General features: G+C 42.0%; 1 protein-coding gene across 5 annotated transcripts in view; it reads left to right on the forward strand.

Moving 5' to 3' along the window:
* LOC140204942 (autophagy-related protein 2 homolog B-like) overlaps window positions 1–16,015 on the forward strand; it is a 177,898-nt gene that overhangs the window by 28,842 nt on the left and 133,041 nt on the right. For all 5 annotated transcript variants that reach the window (XM_072271939.1, XM_072271956.1, XM_072271964.1 and 2 more), the window contains exon 6: window positions 13,048–13,227. In XM_072271939.1, coding sequence (XP_072128040.1) covers window positions 13,048–13,227 — 180 coding nt within the window. The remainder of the gene's footprint in view (window positions 1–13,047; window positions 13,228–16,015) is intronic.

Below are 16,015 nucleotides of genomic sequence, written 5' to 3' on the forward strand. Positions count from 1 at the left end.
TGTTTCCTCCCACATTTCAAAAATGTACAAGTTTGGGTTAGTAAACTGTGGGCATGCTACATCAGTGCCGGAAACCTGGCGACACTTGTGGGCTGCCCCTAGCACATCCTTGGACTGTGTAGTCGTTGATGCAAACAGCACATTTTACTGTATTGATGATTCAATGTACATGTGAGAAATAAAGCGAGTTTAATCTAATCTTAATCTGATCTACTTTCAATATTAGCAATTAATCTGTAGACTCTGTGTTGGTGGTCTGTATTCACAGAGATAGTAACAATATGAGCAACAGTCTGATAACATGTATCCTAACTACACAGAGAATTTATAAACGCAAACAAGAGGAATTCTGCAGATGCTGGAAATTCAAGCAACACAGATGAAAGTTGCTGGTGAACGCAGCAGGCCAGGCAGCATCTCTAGGAAGAGGTACAGTCGACGTTTCAGGCCGAGACCCTTCATCAGGACCAACTGAAGGAAGACATAGACATGTCAGAATGGGAATGGGATGTGGAATTAAAATGTGTGGCCACTGAGAGATCCTGCTTTCTCTGGCAGACAGAGTGTAGGTGTTCAGGAAAATGGTCTCCCAGTCTGCGTCGCGTCTCGCCAATATATAGAAGGCCACATCGGGAGCACTGGACGCAGTATATCACCCCAGCCGACTCCACAGGTGAAGTCAGTTAGTCCTGACGAAGGGTCTCTGCCTGAACGTCGACTGCACCTCTTCCTAGAGATGCTGCCTGGCCTGCTGCGTTCACCAGCAACTTTGATGTGTGTTACAGAGAATTTATGTTGCCTTTTTGCTATAATACTGATGGGAGGCCAGTGGATTCAGATGATTTACCAGAATAGGTGGTCAGTGGTTCTGTGATAATGGTCCACATGCCTTGCATTCAAATGGTGAGGACAAAGCCCACAGTAGCTGCTGAATTGTCATTGTGGCAGCGCAGCAATGGCAGGAATTGCTGGAACAATTTGGAAGGCACAGGATATATACATCCCAAAGAGGAAAAAGTATTCTAAATGCAAGATGATGCAACTTAGGCTATCAAGAGAAGTCAAAGCCAACATAAAAGCCAAAGAGAGGGCATATAATAGAGTAAAAATTAATGGGAAGCTAGAGGATTTGGAAGCTTTTGAATACCAACAGAAGGCCACTAAAAAGTCATTAAGGGCCTGACGGAATATTCCCCAGGTTGCTCCACGAGGCGAGGGAAGAGATTGCTGAGCCCCTGGCTAGGATCTTTATGTCCTCGTTGTCCATGGGAATGGTACCGGAGGATTGGAGGGAGGCGAATGTTGTCCCCTTGTTCAAAAAAGGTAGTAGGGATAGTCCGGGTAATTATAGACCAGTGAGCCTTACGTCTGTGGTGGGAAAGCTGTTGGAAAAGATTCTTAGAGATAGGATCGCTGGGCATTTAGAGAATCATGGTCTGATCAGAGACAGTCAGCATGGCTTTGTGAAGGGCAGATCGTGTCTAACAAGCCTGATAGAGTTCTTTGAGGAGGTGACCAGGCATATAGATGAGGGTAGTGCAGTGGATGTGATCTATATGGATTTTAGTAAGGCACTTGACAAGGTTCCGCATGGTAGGCTTATTCAGAAAGTCAGAAGGCATGGGATCCAGGGAAGTTTGGCCAGGTGGATTCAGAATTGGCTTGCCTGCAGAAGGCAGAGGGTGGTGGTGGAGGGAGTACATTCAGATTGGAGGATTGTGACTAGTGGTGTCCCACAAGGATCTGTTCTGGGACCTCTACTTTTCGTGATATTTATTAACGACCTGGATGTGGGGGTAGAAGGTTGGGTTGGCAAGTTTGCAGACGACACAAAGGTTGGTGGTGTTGTAAATAGTGTAGGGGATTGTTAAAGATTGCAGAGAGACATTGATAGGATGCAGAAGTGGGCTGAGAAGTGGCAGATGGTGTTCAACCCGGAGAAGTGTGAGGTGGTACACTTTGGAAGGACAAACTCCAAGGCAGAGTACAAAGTAAATGGCAGGATACTTGGTAGTGTGGAGGAGCAGAGGGATCAGGGGGTACATGTCCACAGATCCCTGTAAGTTGCCTCACAGGTGGATAGGGTAGTTAAGAAAACTTATGGGGTGTTAGCTTTTCATAAGTCGAGAGATAGAGTTTAAGAATCGCGATGTAATGATGCAGCTCTATAAAACTCTGGTTAGGCCACACTTGGAGTACTGTGTCCAGTTCTGGTCGCCTCACTATAGGAAGGATGTGGAAGCATTGGAAAGGGTACAGAGGAGATTTACCAGGATGCTGCCTGGTTTAGAGAGTATGCATTATGATCAGAGATTAAGGGAGCTAGGACTTTACTCTTTGGAGAGAAGGAGGATGAGAGGAGACATGATAGAGGTGTACAAGATAATAAGAGGAATAGATAGAGTGGATAGCCAGCGCCTCTTCCCTAGGGCACCACTGCTCAATACAAGAAGACATGGCTTTAAGGTAAGGGGTGGGAAGTTCAAGGGGGTTATTAGAGGAAGGTTTTTTACTCAGAGAGTGGTTGGTGCGTGGAATGCACTGCCTGAGTCAGTGGTGGAGGCAGATACACTACTGAAGTTTAAGAGACTACTAGACAGGTATATGGAGGAATTTAAGGTGGGGGCTTATATGGGAGGCAGGGTTTGAGGGTCGGCACAACATTGTGGGCCAAAGGAGCTGTACTGTGTTGTACTATGTTCTATGTAAAGATAGAATATGAAAGTAAGCTAGCCAATAATATTAAAGAAGATACCAGAAGTTTCTTCAAATATTTAAACTGCAGAAAAGAGGCAAGAGTGGATGTTGGACCACTGGAAAATGATGCTGGAGAAGTCGTACTGGGGGACAATGAAATAGTGAACAGACTGAATAAGTATTTGCATCAGTCTTCACTGTGGAAGACTAGCAATTTGGTGGAAGTTTGAGGTGTTAGGAGTCATGAAGTGTGTGAAGACAGACACTGGACATTTCATAAGGCAAGTCTGAAAGATTACCATGATCTTAGAAGGGTCACAGAAACCGGCCTTTTAGCTCACTATGTCCATGCTGACTGTCAAGGGTAGAAAGTACTTATCTTCCCCAGGCTAGAAATGTCAAATACTTTAGGACTTAGATTTATGGTGAGTTCAGAGATGATTTGCAAGGCAAAGAGAGTGGTGGTTGCCTGATAAAGTCGTGGAAGCAGATACAATAGCAACATTTAGGGAAATTTTGACACACATGAAAGTTAAAGTCAAAGTGAATTTATTATCAAAGTATGTATATGTCACCATATATGAGATTCATTTTCTTGAAAGCCCTTACAGGAAAAAATACTATAGAATTTATGGAAAATTATGCATAAATAAAGATTGACAAACAACCAGTGTGCAAAAGCATGGAATTTGTTAGAATTGGCATTGTGGTCTGTGAGGGTCTATTTCTTTGCTGTACAGTTTTAAGTAGCTACTGTATCTACATTCATCCCATTAACAGCACTTGATTTCTGGTCTTTCAACTGTTAGCAATTCAAGTGCTCAAAATGCCTTTGATCTGAGATGTTACCTCTTCTTCTGATTCTACAGATGTTGTCTAATATCCCGAGTATTTTACAGCACTCCCTGCTTTTATTTCTGAATTCCACCAACTGCAGTTCTTGTTTTGGGTTTCATTAGCCAATACTCACTGGTTAAGGAAAATGAGAGGTGATTACATTGAAGCATGTGGATACATTGAAGCAAGATACAGTGGCATGCAAAAGTCTGGGTACCCCTGGTTAAAATTTCTGTTACTGTGAATAGTTAAGTGAGTAGAAGATGAACTGATCTCCAGAAGTCATAAAGTTAGGGATGAAACATTCTTTTCAACACTTTAAGTAAGATCAGTGTATTATTTTCATTTTGTACAATTTTAGAGTGAAAAAAAGGAAAGGAGCACCATGGAAAAGTTTGGGACCCCAAGAGATTTGAGCTCTCAGATAACTTTTACCAAGGTCTCAGACCTTAATTAGCTTGTTAGGGCTATGGCTTGTTCACAGTCATCGTTAGGAAAGGCCAAGTGATGCAAATTTCAAAGCTTTATAAATACCCAGACTCCTCAAACCTTGTCCCAACAATCAGCAGCCATGGGCTCCACTAAGCAGCTGCCTAGCACTCTGAAAATTAAAACAAATGATGCCCACAAAGCAGGAGAAGGCTATAAGAAGATAGCAAAGCATTTTCAGGTAGCCATTTCCTCAGTTCGTAATGTAATTAAGAAATAGCAGTTAGCAGGAACGTTGGAGGTCAAGTTGGGGTCTGGAAGACCAAGAAAACTTTCCAAGAGAACTGCTGGTAGGATTGCTAGAAAGGCAAATCAAAACCCCTGTTTGACTGCAAAAGACCTTCAGGAAGATTTAGCAGACTCTAGACTGGTAGTGCATTGTTCTACTGTGCAGCGACACCTGCACAAATATGACCTTCATGGAAGAGTCATCGGAAGAAAACCTTTCTTGCATCCTCACCACAAAATTCAGCATCAGAAGTTTGCAAAGGAACATCTAAAGAAGCCTGATGCATTTTGGAAACAAGTCCTGTGGATTGATGAAGTTAAAATAGAACTTTTTGGCCACAATGAGCAAAGATATGTTTGGAGAAAAAAGGGTGCAGAATTTCATGAAAAGAACACCTCTCCAACTGTTAAGCATGAGGGTGGATTGATCATGCTTTGGACTTGTGTTGCAACCAGTGGCATGGGGAGCATTTCACTGGTAGAGGGAAGAATGAATTCAATTAAACACCAGCAAATTCTGGAAGCAAACATCACCCTGTCTGTAAAAAAGCTGAAGGTGAAAAGAGCATGGCTTCTACAACAGGATAATGATCCTAAACACAGCTCAAAATCCACAATGGACTACCTCAAGAGGCACAAGCTGAAGGTTTTGCCATGGCCCTCACAGTCCCCTGACCTAAACATCATCGAGAATCTGTGGATAGACCTCAAAAGAGCAGTGCATGCAAGACGGCCCAAGAATCTGACAGAACTAGAAGCCTTTTGCAAGGAAGAACGGGCAAAAATCTCCCAAACAAGAATTGAAAGACTCTTAGCTGGCTACAGAAAGCGTTTACAAGCTGTGATACTTGCCAAAGGGGGTGTTACTAAGTACTGACCATGTAGGGTGTCCAAACTTTTGCTTCGGGCCCTTTTCCTTTTTTGTTATTTTGAAACTGTAAAAGATGGAAATAAGAAAAGTAATCTTAAAATATTAAAGAAATGTGTCATCTTTAACTTTGTGTTTTTGGAAATCAGGTCATCTTTTACTCGCTTAGCTATTCACGGTAACAGAAATTTTGACTGGGGTGCCTAAACTTTTGCATGCCACTGTAGGTACTTTATCGATCCCAAAGGAAATTACAGTGCAACAGTCACATTACAAGTGCACAGATATACAAATATTAGAAGAGAAGTAGAAAGAATAAAAAATAAGTTACCGCAAACAATCTAACAGGAAGGGGTTGTCACTTCCCCAGCTGTAGGTTGACTCATTATACAACCTAATGGCTGAGAGTAAGAATGTCCTTATATAGCGCTCTTCGGAACAGCGCAGTTGTCTTAGTCTATTACTAAAAGCACTACTGTTCAGCCAAGGTGGCATGCAGAGGGTGAGAAACATTGTCCGGATTTGCCAAGATTTTCCGTAGGGTTCTTTATTCTACCACAGCCTACAGTGTGTCCAGTTTGATTACTATAACAGCCAGCCTTTCTAATCAATTTATTGAGCCTGTTGGCATCACCCTTGTTGATGCTATTGTCCCAACACACCACCACATAGAAGGTTGTACTGGCGACTAAAGACTGATAGAACATGTGAAGGAGAAGTCTGCATACTCCAAAGGATCTCAGTCTCCTCAGGAATTAGAGGTGACTTTAGCCCTTCTTGTACACAGCATTTGAGTTGGTGCTTCACTCAAGTCTGTCACCCAGGTGCACCCCCAGATAGTTGTAGGTCCTCACCATATCCATGTCCTCACCATCAATAGTAATAGGAAACAGTGTAGACTTAGTCTTCCTAAAGTCCATCAGCATCTCCTTTGTCATACTGATATTGAGCTGCAAATGATTCAGCTTGCACTATTTGACAAAGTCCTCCACCAGGGCTCTGTATTCATCCTCCTGTCCTCCCCTTTTACACCCAACTATTGTTGAGTGAGCACGTGGCCAAGTGGTTAAGGCATTGGACTAGCAACCTGAAGGTCATGAGTTCGAGCCCCAGCCGAGGGAACGTGTTGTGTCCTTGAGCAAGGCACTTAATCACACATTGCTCTGCAACAACACTGGTGCCAAGCTGTATGGGTCCTAATGCCCTTCCCTTGGACAACATTGGTGTCGTGGAGAGGGGAGACTTGCAGCATGGGCAACTGCTGGTCTTCCATACAACCTTGCCCAGGCCTGCGCCCTGGAGAGTGAAGACTTTCCAGGCGCAGATCCATGGTCTCGCAAGACTAACGGATGCCTTTAAGTTATTGAGTCATCAGAGAATTTCTGCAGATGTCATGACTCAGATACTTTGTATCTAAATTTTGAGGTATACAGGGTAAACAGGAAGGGAGCCAATGCAGTCTCCTTTGAGGCCTCAGTGCTGCTTATAGCCACATCCGATACACAGCTCTGAAACCACACAAACTGTGGTCTGCCAGTCAGGTCGTCCATTATCCAGAAAACAATAGAGGTGCCAACCTGCATTGAACGGAGCTTCTCCCCCAGCAATGAGGGCTGTATAGTATTGAAGGCACTTGAGAAATCAAAAAACATGATACTCACAATGCTGCCCTGCTTATCCAAATGGGAGTAGGCTCTGTTCAGCAGGTAGATGACAGCATCATTGACTCCAATGTGCTCTAGTAGGCAAACTACAGGGGATCAAGGGCTGATCTGACCAGGGGTCAGTGGTGAACCAGGCCCAGTCTCTCTTGAGTCTTCATGAAGTGTGAGGTCAGGGCCATGTGCTTCAGGGAAAGGAAATGATGGGGTAAATTTTGAGAGTTATTTCCTCAAGTTTCAGAGGCTGTAATTAGGGTACATAGTCTCAGGATAAGGGATAGACCATTTAGACCTGAGACTAAAGAAAATAATTTTCTCAAGAAGTTTGTATATATAGGAGTTTCTACTTTTAGGATGTTTCGTCATTAAGTATATTCAAAACAGAAATTGATAAATTTTTGGACACTTCCAAGTGAATAGGATCAAATGCAATTTTATTAAATGAGATACAAGGGAGCCAGATGATCTACTGCTGATTCAGTCTCTGAAGTTCTTATGCAATCATCTTGGTAGTTAGGTTTTCTCAAAATATCTCAAAAAAAAGTTTGTTTAATTTTTGAAGAACCCATTCAAAGGCATTATTAGGACAGTTGGCTACCCTTGAATTGTTTTTTTTTCTCTGAGTTAAAAAGATAAAGATTAGATTTATTTGTGATGCGTACATTGAAGCAGCGAAAAGTACAGTGGAATGCATCATCTGCGTCAACAACCACCACAGTCCAAGATGTGTGGGTGAGGGCAGCCACAAGTGTGGCCATGCTTCTGATCTCATGCCCACAATTTACTAACCTTTACTAAGCCATATGTCTTTGAAATGAAGGAGGAAACATATGCAGTCACGGGGAGAATGTACAAACTCCCTGTAGACAACTTCAATCACTAGTACTGTAAAATGTTATGCTAACTGTGATGCTACCATGCTACCCTTAGACTGTATTAATCCCTACTTCAAATTTATTTACTTATTTGATCTGTTTTCTTTGTCTGACAGAAATCTACTAATCTCAGTCTGGGGAATTATTTGACCCCCCATGTACCCACAGATTTTTTTTTTGACAGTTGTTGATTTTCACAGAATCAGAATCAGGTTTAATATCACTGGCATATGTTGTGAAATTTGTTGTTTTGTGGAAGCAGTACATTGCAATACATAATTAATACTATGAATTGCAATAATAAATATATATACAAAAAATAAATAAGTAGTACAGGAAGAGATTTTAAAAAATAAAGTAGGATGGCAAACGGAAGTGGGAAGAAGCTGTTCATAAAACATTGAGTGTATGTCTTCAGGTACCTGAACAATCTCCTTTGAGGGCAGCAGTGTGAAGTGGGTATGTCCTGGGTGATGGGGGTCTTTAATTTCAGATGATGCCTTTTTGAAGTATCACCTTTTGAAGATATTCTTGAACCTGGGGAGGCTAGTACCCATGATGGAGCTGGCTGAGTTTTCAACTTTGTGCAGCTTTTACTGATTCTATGCAGTGGCCTCTTCATACCAGACAGTGATACAACCAATTAGAATGCTTTCCACAGTACATCTGTAGAACTTTGTGTCTTTGGTGACAAACAAGGTCTCCTTAAGCTCTTAATGAAATATAGCCATTGTGGTGCCTTCTTTGCAATTGCATCAGTATGTTGGGCCCAGGATAGATCATCAGAGATGTTGATACCCAGGAACTTGAAACTGCTCATCCTTTCCACTGCAGATTCCTCGATAATGACTGGTGTGCGTTCCCTTGACTTCCCCTTCCTGAAGCCCACAATCAATTCCTTGGTCTTACTGACATTGAGTGCAAGGTTGTTGTTGCACCATCACTCAATCAGCTGATCTATCTCGTTCTTGTATGCCTCCTCATTACCATTTGAAATTCTGCCAACAATTGTTGTGTCATCTGCAGATTTATAGATGGCACTTAAGCTGGTGTGGGTGTAGAGAGTTCTCTGTGTCCAAGAATTTAAGTGGGATGAGGTCATTTGGTTTCTTATGCTTGTTCCAATGTTAGGATCAAGCTTTTAACTCAATGCCACTTACTGGTATTAACTCCATATCCTTTGATTCTCTTATCATATTTTTGTGTGAAAATGTCCTTTCTGAACAGCCTGACTCTAATTTTTGGGTTATATTTCTGTTAATACAAAAATGAGTTTTCTTTATTAAAGTTAGGAAGTGTGTAGTTATATTGACCTCAATGAGATAACTTTTCAGGTTTCCATACTCAGAATCACAGAATGGTTGCAGTGTGGAAAAAGGCCATTCTGTTCACAAACCTCTAAAGATTATCATCTTCCTCACAGTTTATTGCACCCCCCCCCACCCCAAGTATTGTGTTATCTAAAAGTTTTAAAATTAATTACTAAGAAAAACAATGGTCTGGCACTGACACTATTCACTAGCAAAGCAACTATTCACCACAGAAAATGCCATTCTTGGCCTTGCACCTCTTTTCTCGCCATGCAGGGACCCTAGCAGTCCTAAGAGAAGCGGTGATTCACCTGTACTACATCCAACTGGTTTTGATGTTTGCGATGTGGGTGGCATGGTAGCATAATGATTAGTGTCAGCTGAAAATTGGGGTTCAATTCCTGCTGCTGACTGTAAGGAGTTTGTACCTTCTCCGTGTCACCACTCTCTGGGTGCTCCAGTTCCCTCCAACGTTCCAAAGACATACAGGTTAGGGTTAGTAAGTTGTGGGCATGTGACGTTGGCGCTAGAAGCATGGTGACACTTGTGGACTGGCCAGCACAATCCTTACTGATTTGATTTGACGCAAAAGCCATCTTTCAATAAATGTTTCAATGTAAATGTGACAAATAAAGCTGATCTCATCTCATCTTATCTCTCTACGGGAGAAACCAAAGACAAATTGATAATATTTTTAGGATCACCTGTGTTCAGCTGCAGAGGCACTTTGAAGCTCCTGCCACTTTAATTCTCTGTCCCACTGCCAATCTGACCTTTCTGTCTGTGGCAGTCTTAGCTGCAGGAGTCTCTTCCCATGTCTCCCAATGAAGCCTGGGAGAAACTTTGTCTAGTCTCGGGTTACTTAGTTCAAAGTAAAATTTATTATCCAAGAACGTATGTTAACATTCATGACCTTGAGATTCATTTTCTTGCAGGCATTTGCATGAGGAATAAAAGAAGTACAGTAAAATTCATGAAAAGCTATATATAAACGAAGACTGATAAATACCTTTATCCACCTTTAATCCTGCTAACTATTAAGGAGGATCAAGGATCAACTTCATTTGCCATAAACATTTACATGTATTAGGAATTTGATGTGGTGTGTTGGTGCAACTTCAACAAAACTAACATTGAACAATGACAAAAATTGATATAAAAATAAGCTAGACGTTAAAGTATGAATATAGAATAAATTGTGTATAAATACATAAATATCAGCATATATTTACAATGGCATTGAGTACAGTTTCTATTTATAAAAACTTGCACTTGAATTTCATCTTTGCCTCCCCTGAGTTCTCCAACAACAAAGAATGTTTCCTTTGTGAATACCAACAAAAAGTATTCATTTAGAATCTTGGCCAATACCTTCTGGCTCCATGCACATATTGCTGCTTTTGTCCCCAACATGTCTTGCTGTTGGCTGGGTTATTTGTTTGTCTTCCATATATTTGCAATTTTTGCAGTTTGCAGTTTTCAGTCTTCCAGTAGCATGAATGTATGGACCACTCTGGATTTCTGTCAATTTTCTCCCTTTATTCCCTCATTTATTTAGGGTGCATGCCATCGGGGTCAGGTGATTTATTCACTGCAAGTGCAGCTAGGCTTTCTGGAACCAACTATTGATGAATTTTTAGCCCATCTAAAACCCAGCCACAATTTGCTTTACTGAGCCTCCAGCAGCATCACTCTTCTCAGTGAAAACAGATGTAAATTACTCATTATTGCAGCCTTGTCTTTGGCCTCTGTGAGTAAAATTCCCTTATGGTCTGCTCATCCCCACTTCTACTCTTACAGTTCCTTCTTGTTCCCATTTATTAAATATTTTTGGATTCCTGTTGCAGGTCTCTGCTGTCTCTTCACTTCTCTTATAACCTTTCTCACTTCCTCTCTGAACTTCCTGCAGTGAGCTTCGATTTCATTTGTGTTAACAGTCTGGAGCCTATTGAACTGTTTCGCCCAAACCTACAATTTCCTTTCAAGTTTGCTCCTTAATATCCTTTCTGTTGGTTGGAATAGTTCTGGTAGTATATTCACAACTATTTTTTCATAACTTTACACAAATAATGGCCCTCCTCGTGCAGGTCATTAGTATCTATAAAGTTCATCCAGTCCACGGGTTTACTCCTAACAGCATCCCCACTGGACAAAACCTCACCATCGTTAGGAGTCAGGCAGGTCAGGAGTGGGGTGAGATTACTCCGTGACCTGGGAGGGGTATCCTGCGGGTGATGGTGTACTTCTGCCCTTCTGGGTGGAAAAGGTGGTGGGTTGGAAGGTTCTGTTGGAGTTTACAAGGATGCTACCAGTAATTGATTGACTGAGAGGCTGGACAAGCTAGGACTTTATTCCTTGGAGTGTAGGAGATGGAGAGGTGACCTTACAGAGTGTATGAAATCATTGTCTTAGATTATTGTTTTTTACTTTTCGGTCTTTTTCCCAAGGTTGGGGGATCATGCAGAGAGGGGAAGGATTTAGCAGAAACTTAAAGGGCAACTCCTTTTTGCACAAGAGTGGTATATATGTGGAATGAGCTGTCAATGGTTGGAGCAGCTACAATATCAGCATTGAAATATTTACATGGACAGGAAAGGTTTAGAGCAGGGGTTCCCAACCTTTGTTATGCCATGGACCAGTGCCATTAAGCAAGGGGTCCGTGGACCCCAGGTTGGGAACCCTTGGCTTGGACGGACGTGGTCCAAATGTGGACAAGTGGGAACAACAAACAACAGGAATTCTGCAGATGCTAGAAATTCAAGCAACACACATCAAAGTTGCTGGTGAACGCAGCAGGCCAGGCCTCATCTCTAGGAAGAGATACAGTCGATGTTTCAGGCCGAGACCCTTCGTCAGGACTAACGAAGGGTCTCGGCCTGAAACGTCGACTGTACCTCTTCCTAGGAATGCTGCCTGGCCTGCTGCATTCACCAGCAACTTTGATGTGTGTTGCGTGGACAAATGGGACTAGTTTAGATGGGCATCTTGGTTGGCATGGACCAATTGGGCTGACTGGCCTGTTTTGATGCTGTATGGCTCTATGACATTCTCTTTCCCTTGTGCAGCAATATTCTCATTAGTCAATGCTGCCATATTCTCATCGTTTCTTCCCACCCGAGGCCTTAACAATGCCTTGTACAGATACACTAAGTGCACCCTCATCTGTGTCATGTGCAAGCAAAACTAATATAATGAAATATCATAACTGAACCTGTAGAATCCTGGTAGAATCGATAATATCCGAAAAATTGACAGAGAATAAATCTTACCTGAAATATAACTCATCTATAGGTGGCGCAGTTGTGTAGGGGTTAGGGGTTAGTGCAGTGCTGTACAGCACCGGTGATTGGGGTTCAATTCCTGCCACTGTCTGTAAGGAGTTTATATGTTCACTCTGTGACTGGGTAGGTTTCTTCCAGGTGCTCTGATTCCCTCCCACATTTAAAATAAAAAGACATATAGTTAAGACTGGTAAGTGTGGGCAATGCTATGTTGGTGTCCAAAGTACTGTGACATTTGTGGGCTGTCTCCAGCAAATCCTAAAACTGTATTGGTCATTTGCAGAAATAATGCATTTCACTGTATGTTTTGATATTTTGAAGTACAGTACATGTGACAAATAAAGCAAAGGTTGTCTAATCCAGTCTGTGCAAGTAACACTTTTCTACTATAGATTGGAACACAGAACATCTGTCAGCCAACTCACATTTGAAGCCATTACTAAGCAAGCTAAGGCTAACTAACATGGGGGCAGCACAGTAGTGTAGCAGATAGTGCGCACTTTATGGCATTACCTGTAAAATCGGTTCCAATTCCTGCTGCTGTCGGTAAGGAGGTTGTATGTCCTCACCTTGACACTTGGCTTTTCTCCTTCATTCCAAAGGCGTATGGGTTAGAGTTAATAAATTGTGGCCATGCTGTTGGTGCCGAAAAACTTGTGGGCTGCACAGCACAATCCTGTGTTTGCTGTTGACACCCAATGACCCATGTTACTGCATGTTTCAATGTACTTACATGGGACAATTCTTATCTTGTGATTCTTTTACAATAGCTCATTCTGCTAATGATGTCTTTTTTCACAGGAAATGGAGCCAAAACTTTCTCCAAGCTGGAACCCAAAGATAGTTTCTGAACCTCACCCCCAGTTCACAAGGAAAACATCTGATGCCATTCACTTTGATCCAGTCCAGATTGGAAGCTGTGAAGGGAAGATGGAGCTGGAATTCACCTTAAAGCAGAATGAAGCACTTCCAGTTGCCAAGGTCAGAAGCTGCCAAGTACCCCTATCCTTCTTGAACAAATAGGCTGGATACAGAAAATTTGAATGCCTAATTGCCACCAATAGCATAAGCATTCCTCAAAGATCAGAACTTCAGTAACATAGAATCAGTAACCCCATATAAAATAATGTCTACAAACATCAGTTCCAGTATTATAGTTAAGGACTATAATAGAAGTTTTGACAAAAAAATAACCTTTCAGTGGGATATATTACATTTTATCACTTAGGCTCTGTTAGAAACTACCCATCCCCAATGGGATTCTATTACTAACCACATCTTTATGTTCCCCCCTCAACAACACCTCCCCCTCCACTCCCTGCTTTCCTTAGGAATTGCTATCTATGTGACTCCCTGGTCCATCCATCTCTCCCCAATGATCTCCCTCTTGGCACTTATCCCTGCAAGCAGGACAAGTGTTACACTTACCCCAAAGCCTCCTTCCTCTCCCTTATTCAGGGCCCCAAACAGTCCTTCCAAGTGAGGTAACATTTTACCTACAAGTCCGTCAGGGTCATCTAATGTTTCTGGTGCTCCCAGTATGGCCTCGTCCACTGCCACATTTGGCCATACACAGGTTGGAGGAGCAACACCTCATATTCCATCTGGGCAGCCTCCAACCTGATGGCGTGAACATTGATTTCTCTAACTTCCAGTAATTTTTTGCCCCTGTATTCATTCTCCATTCTGGTTCCCCTCCTTCTTCCCTTTCTCCTCTCCTGTTTGATTTCTTCTTCTTTACCTCTTCCATCTATCCCTTCCCAGCTTTTTACTTAAAACCCTCCCTCATCTCCCATCTTCCCCCTCACCTGGTCTCGCCTACCACTGCCAGTTTGTACACCTCCCCCTCCCCCCCCCCCACCCCAGTGCTGATGAAAGGTCTCAGCCCAAAATATCAAATATTTACTCCTTTCCATAGATCTTGCCTGATCTGCTGAATTTTTCCAGTGTTTTGTGTGTCTAGCATTCTTACTACCTCCAGGTCTCTGATACAAAGCTGTAGGATTGAGGCAGGCACTTGCCCTGCCAATGACAGTGTAGAAATCCTAAGTCTGCTAAGTCATGGCCAAAAAAAAATTGCTTGACTCATCAAAGCCAATAACTGCATATAGATCCTGTATAAATTATTCTGCCATGGCCTCTAGCCATTTAGAGATAAATAACCTTAATTTAAATGACTTGGATTGCAAATATTTGGGAGTAATTCCCAAAAATTACTCAATGTACATTCCAGGATAATTCAGCAGCAGTGAAAGAAAGTTTTGATTTTATATCATAATGAATATAATCTCCAACTTCAATGAGGCGGGTGCAGAAGGTTAATCGGGGCACTTTTCATTTGTAAATGTAGAACAGAGGGGTTGCTTTAGAGGGCTTGTTAATTTGGTGGGGGGGGGGGCACAGAGCATAATGCTATTAGACCACCAGTGACCTGGGCTCAATTCTGCTGTTGAGTGTAAGGTGTTTGTACATTCTACCTGTGACTGTGTGGGTTTCCTCTGGGTGCTCCAGTTTCCTCCTACATTTCAGGTTACTAGTTTAATTGGTCACATGGGTGTAATTGGGTGATGCGGGCTCATTGGGCCAGAAGTGCTTGTTACTATGCTGTATCTCTTAATAAATTACAATAAATAAAAACGTAAGGTTATTTTCGCTAGTTAAAACGGGTGTTTCCAACCTTTTTTTATGCCATGGACCAATATCATTAAGCTAGAGGTCTCTCAATCCCAGGTTGGGAACCCCTGAGTTGGAATGTTAGTTACTCGATTTTGTAAGTTTCAAGTAAATGGTCTGTGGAACAACAGATGTGTTTGCAGGTGTATTTTTATCCAGATAATTATGAGTCCATTGAATCCTCACCAGCAATCCATGGAACCAAAATCATGTGCACCTTAATTTTGGAAGATAGTTAAGTATTTGGAAAAGCAAATCTTTAACGAGTTAGGAAAAGTTAAGCAGATTGGGATACTGCTCCATAAATGTTGTAATTAAATTTCCTTGTGAGATCCAGTGGGTCAAGGCTTTGCATGCGTGTGCCTACCCAGAAGGTTAGAGATCTGCTCTTGACCATATCTCATTAGCTGGGGTTAGTTGAGGTACCTCTATTGCCTTCACATTGCCTTGATCTAGGGGGATGAGAATAATTCTTTACACGGGCTTGCTAATCAGTTCTGGTATCTGTAGATGTTCCAGAGGGACAGGAATGGTACTGATAATTGAATCTTCTGCCTACATTTGCTTATCGTTACTGGTGAAAGGTAATTGATAACACTAAGTGAAACACAAAGGACCATGTATCCTGGTTCCCACCATTGCAGACCCCCACACCCAGAAAGAACCAACTCAGGGAAATCAAAACAGAACCCTGCAGATGCTGGAAGTCTAAAATAAAAATAAAATGCTAGAAGCAGTCAGCAGGAAAGTTGGAAGTGAAATAGATAATGTTTCAGTTTGGAGACCCTTTGTCAGACCTGAAGAAGAGACAAAAGAATCTTGTAAACCTGCTATGCTACCATTAGAGAGGGAGCGCCTAGACAAAACCTGACCTTAGCCTAAGGTTAATAGCAGTGTGGAGGAACAAGAAATCTTGGGGTTCACATCCATTGATCCTTCAAAGTAGCAATGCAAGTGGATAGAGTGATTAAGAAGTGTATGTTTGGTCTTCATTATTTGGGGGATTGAGTTCAAGAGCCAATTAGTGATGTTGAATCTATAAAATTCTGTTTAGACTACTCTTAGGGTGTTGTGTTTAGTTCTAGTTTCCTCATTA

The sequence above is a fragment of the Mobula birostris genome, chromosome 1, assembly GCF_030028105.1.
Source record: "Mobula birostris isolate sMobBir1 chromosome 1, sMobBir1.hap1, whole genome shotgun sequence".
NCBI classification, from domain to species: domain Eukaryota; kingdom Metazoa; phylum Chordata; class Chondrichthyes; order Myliobatiformes; family Myliobatidae; genus Mobula; species Mobula birostris.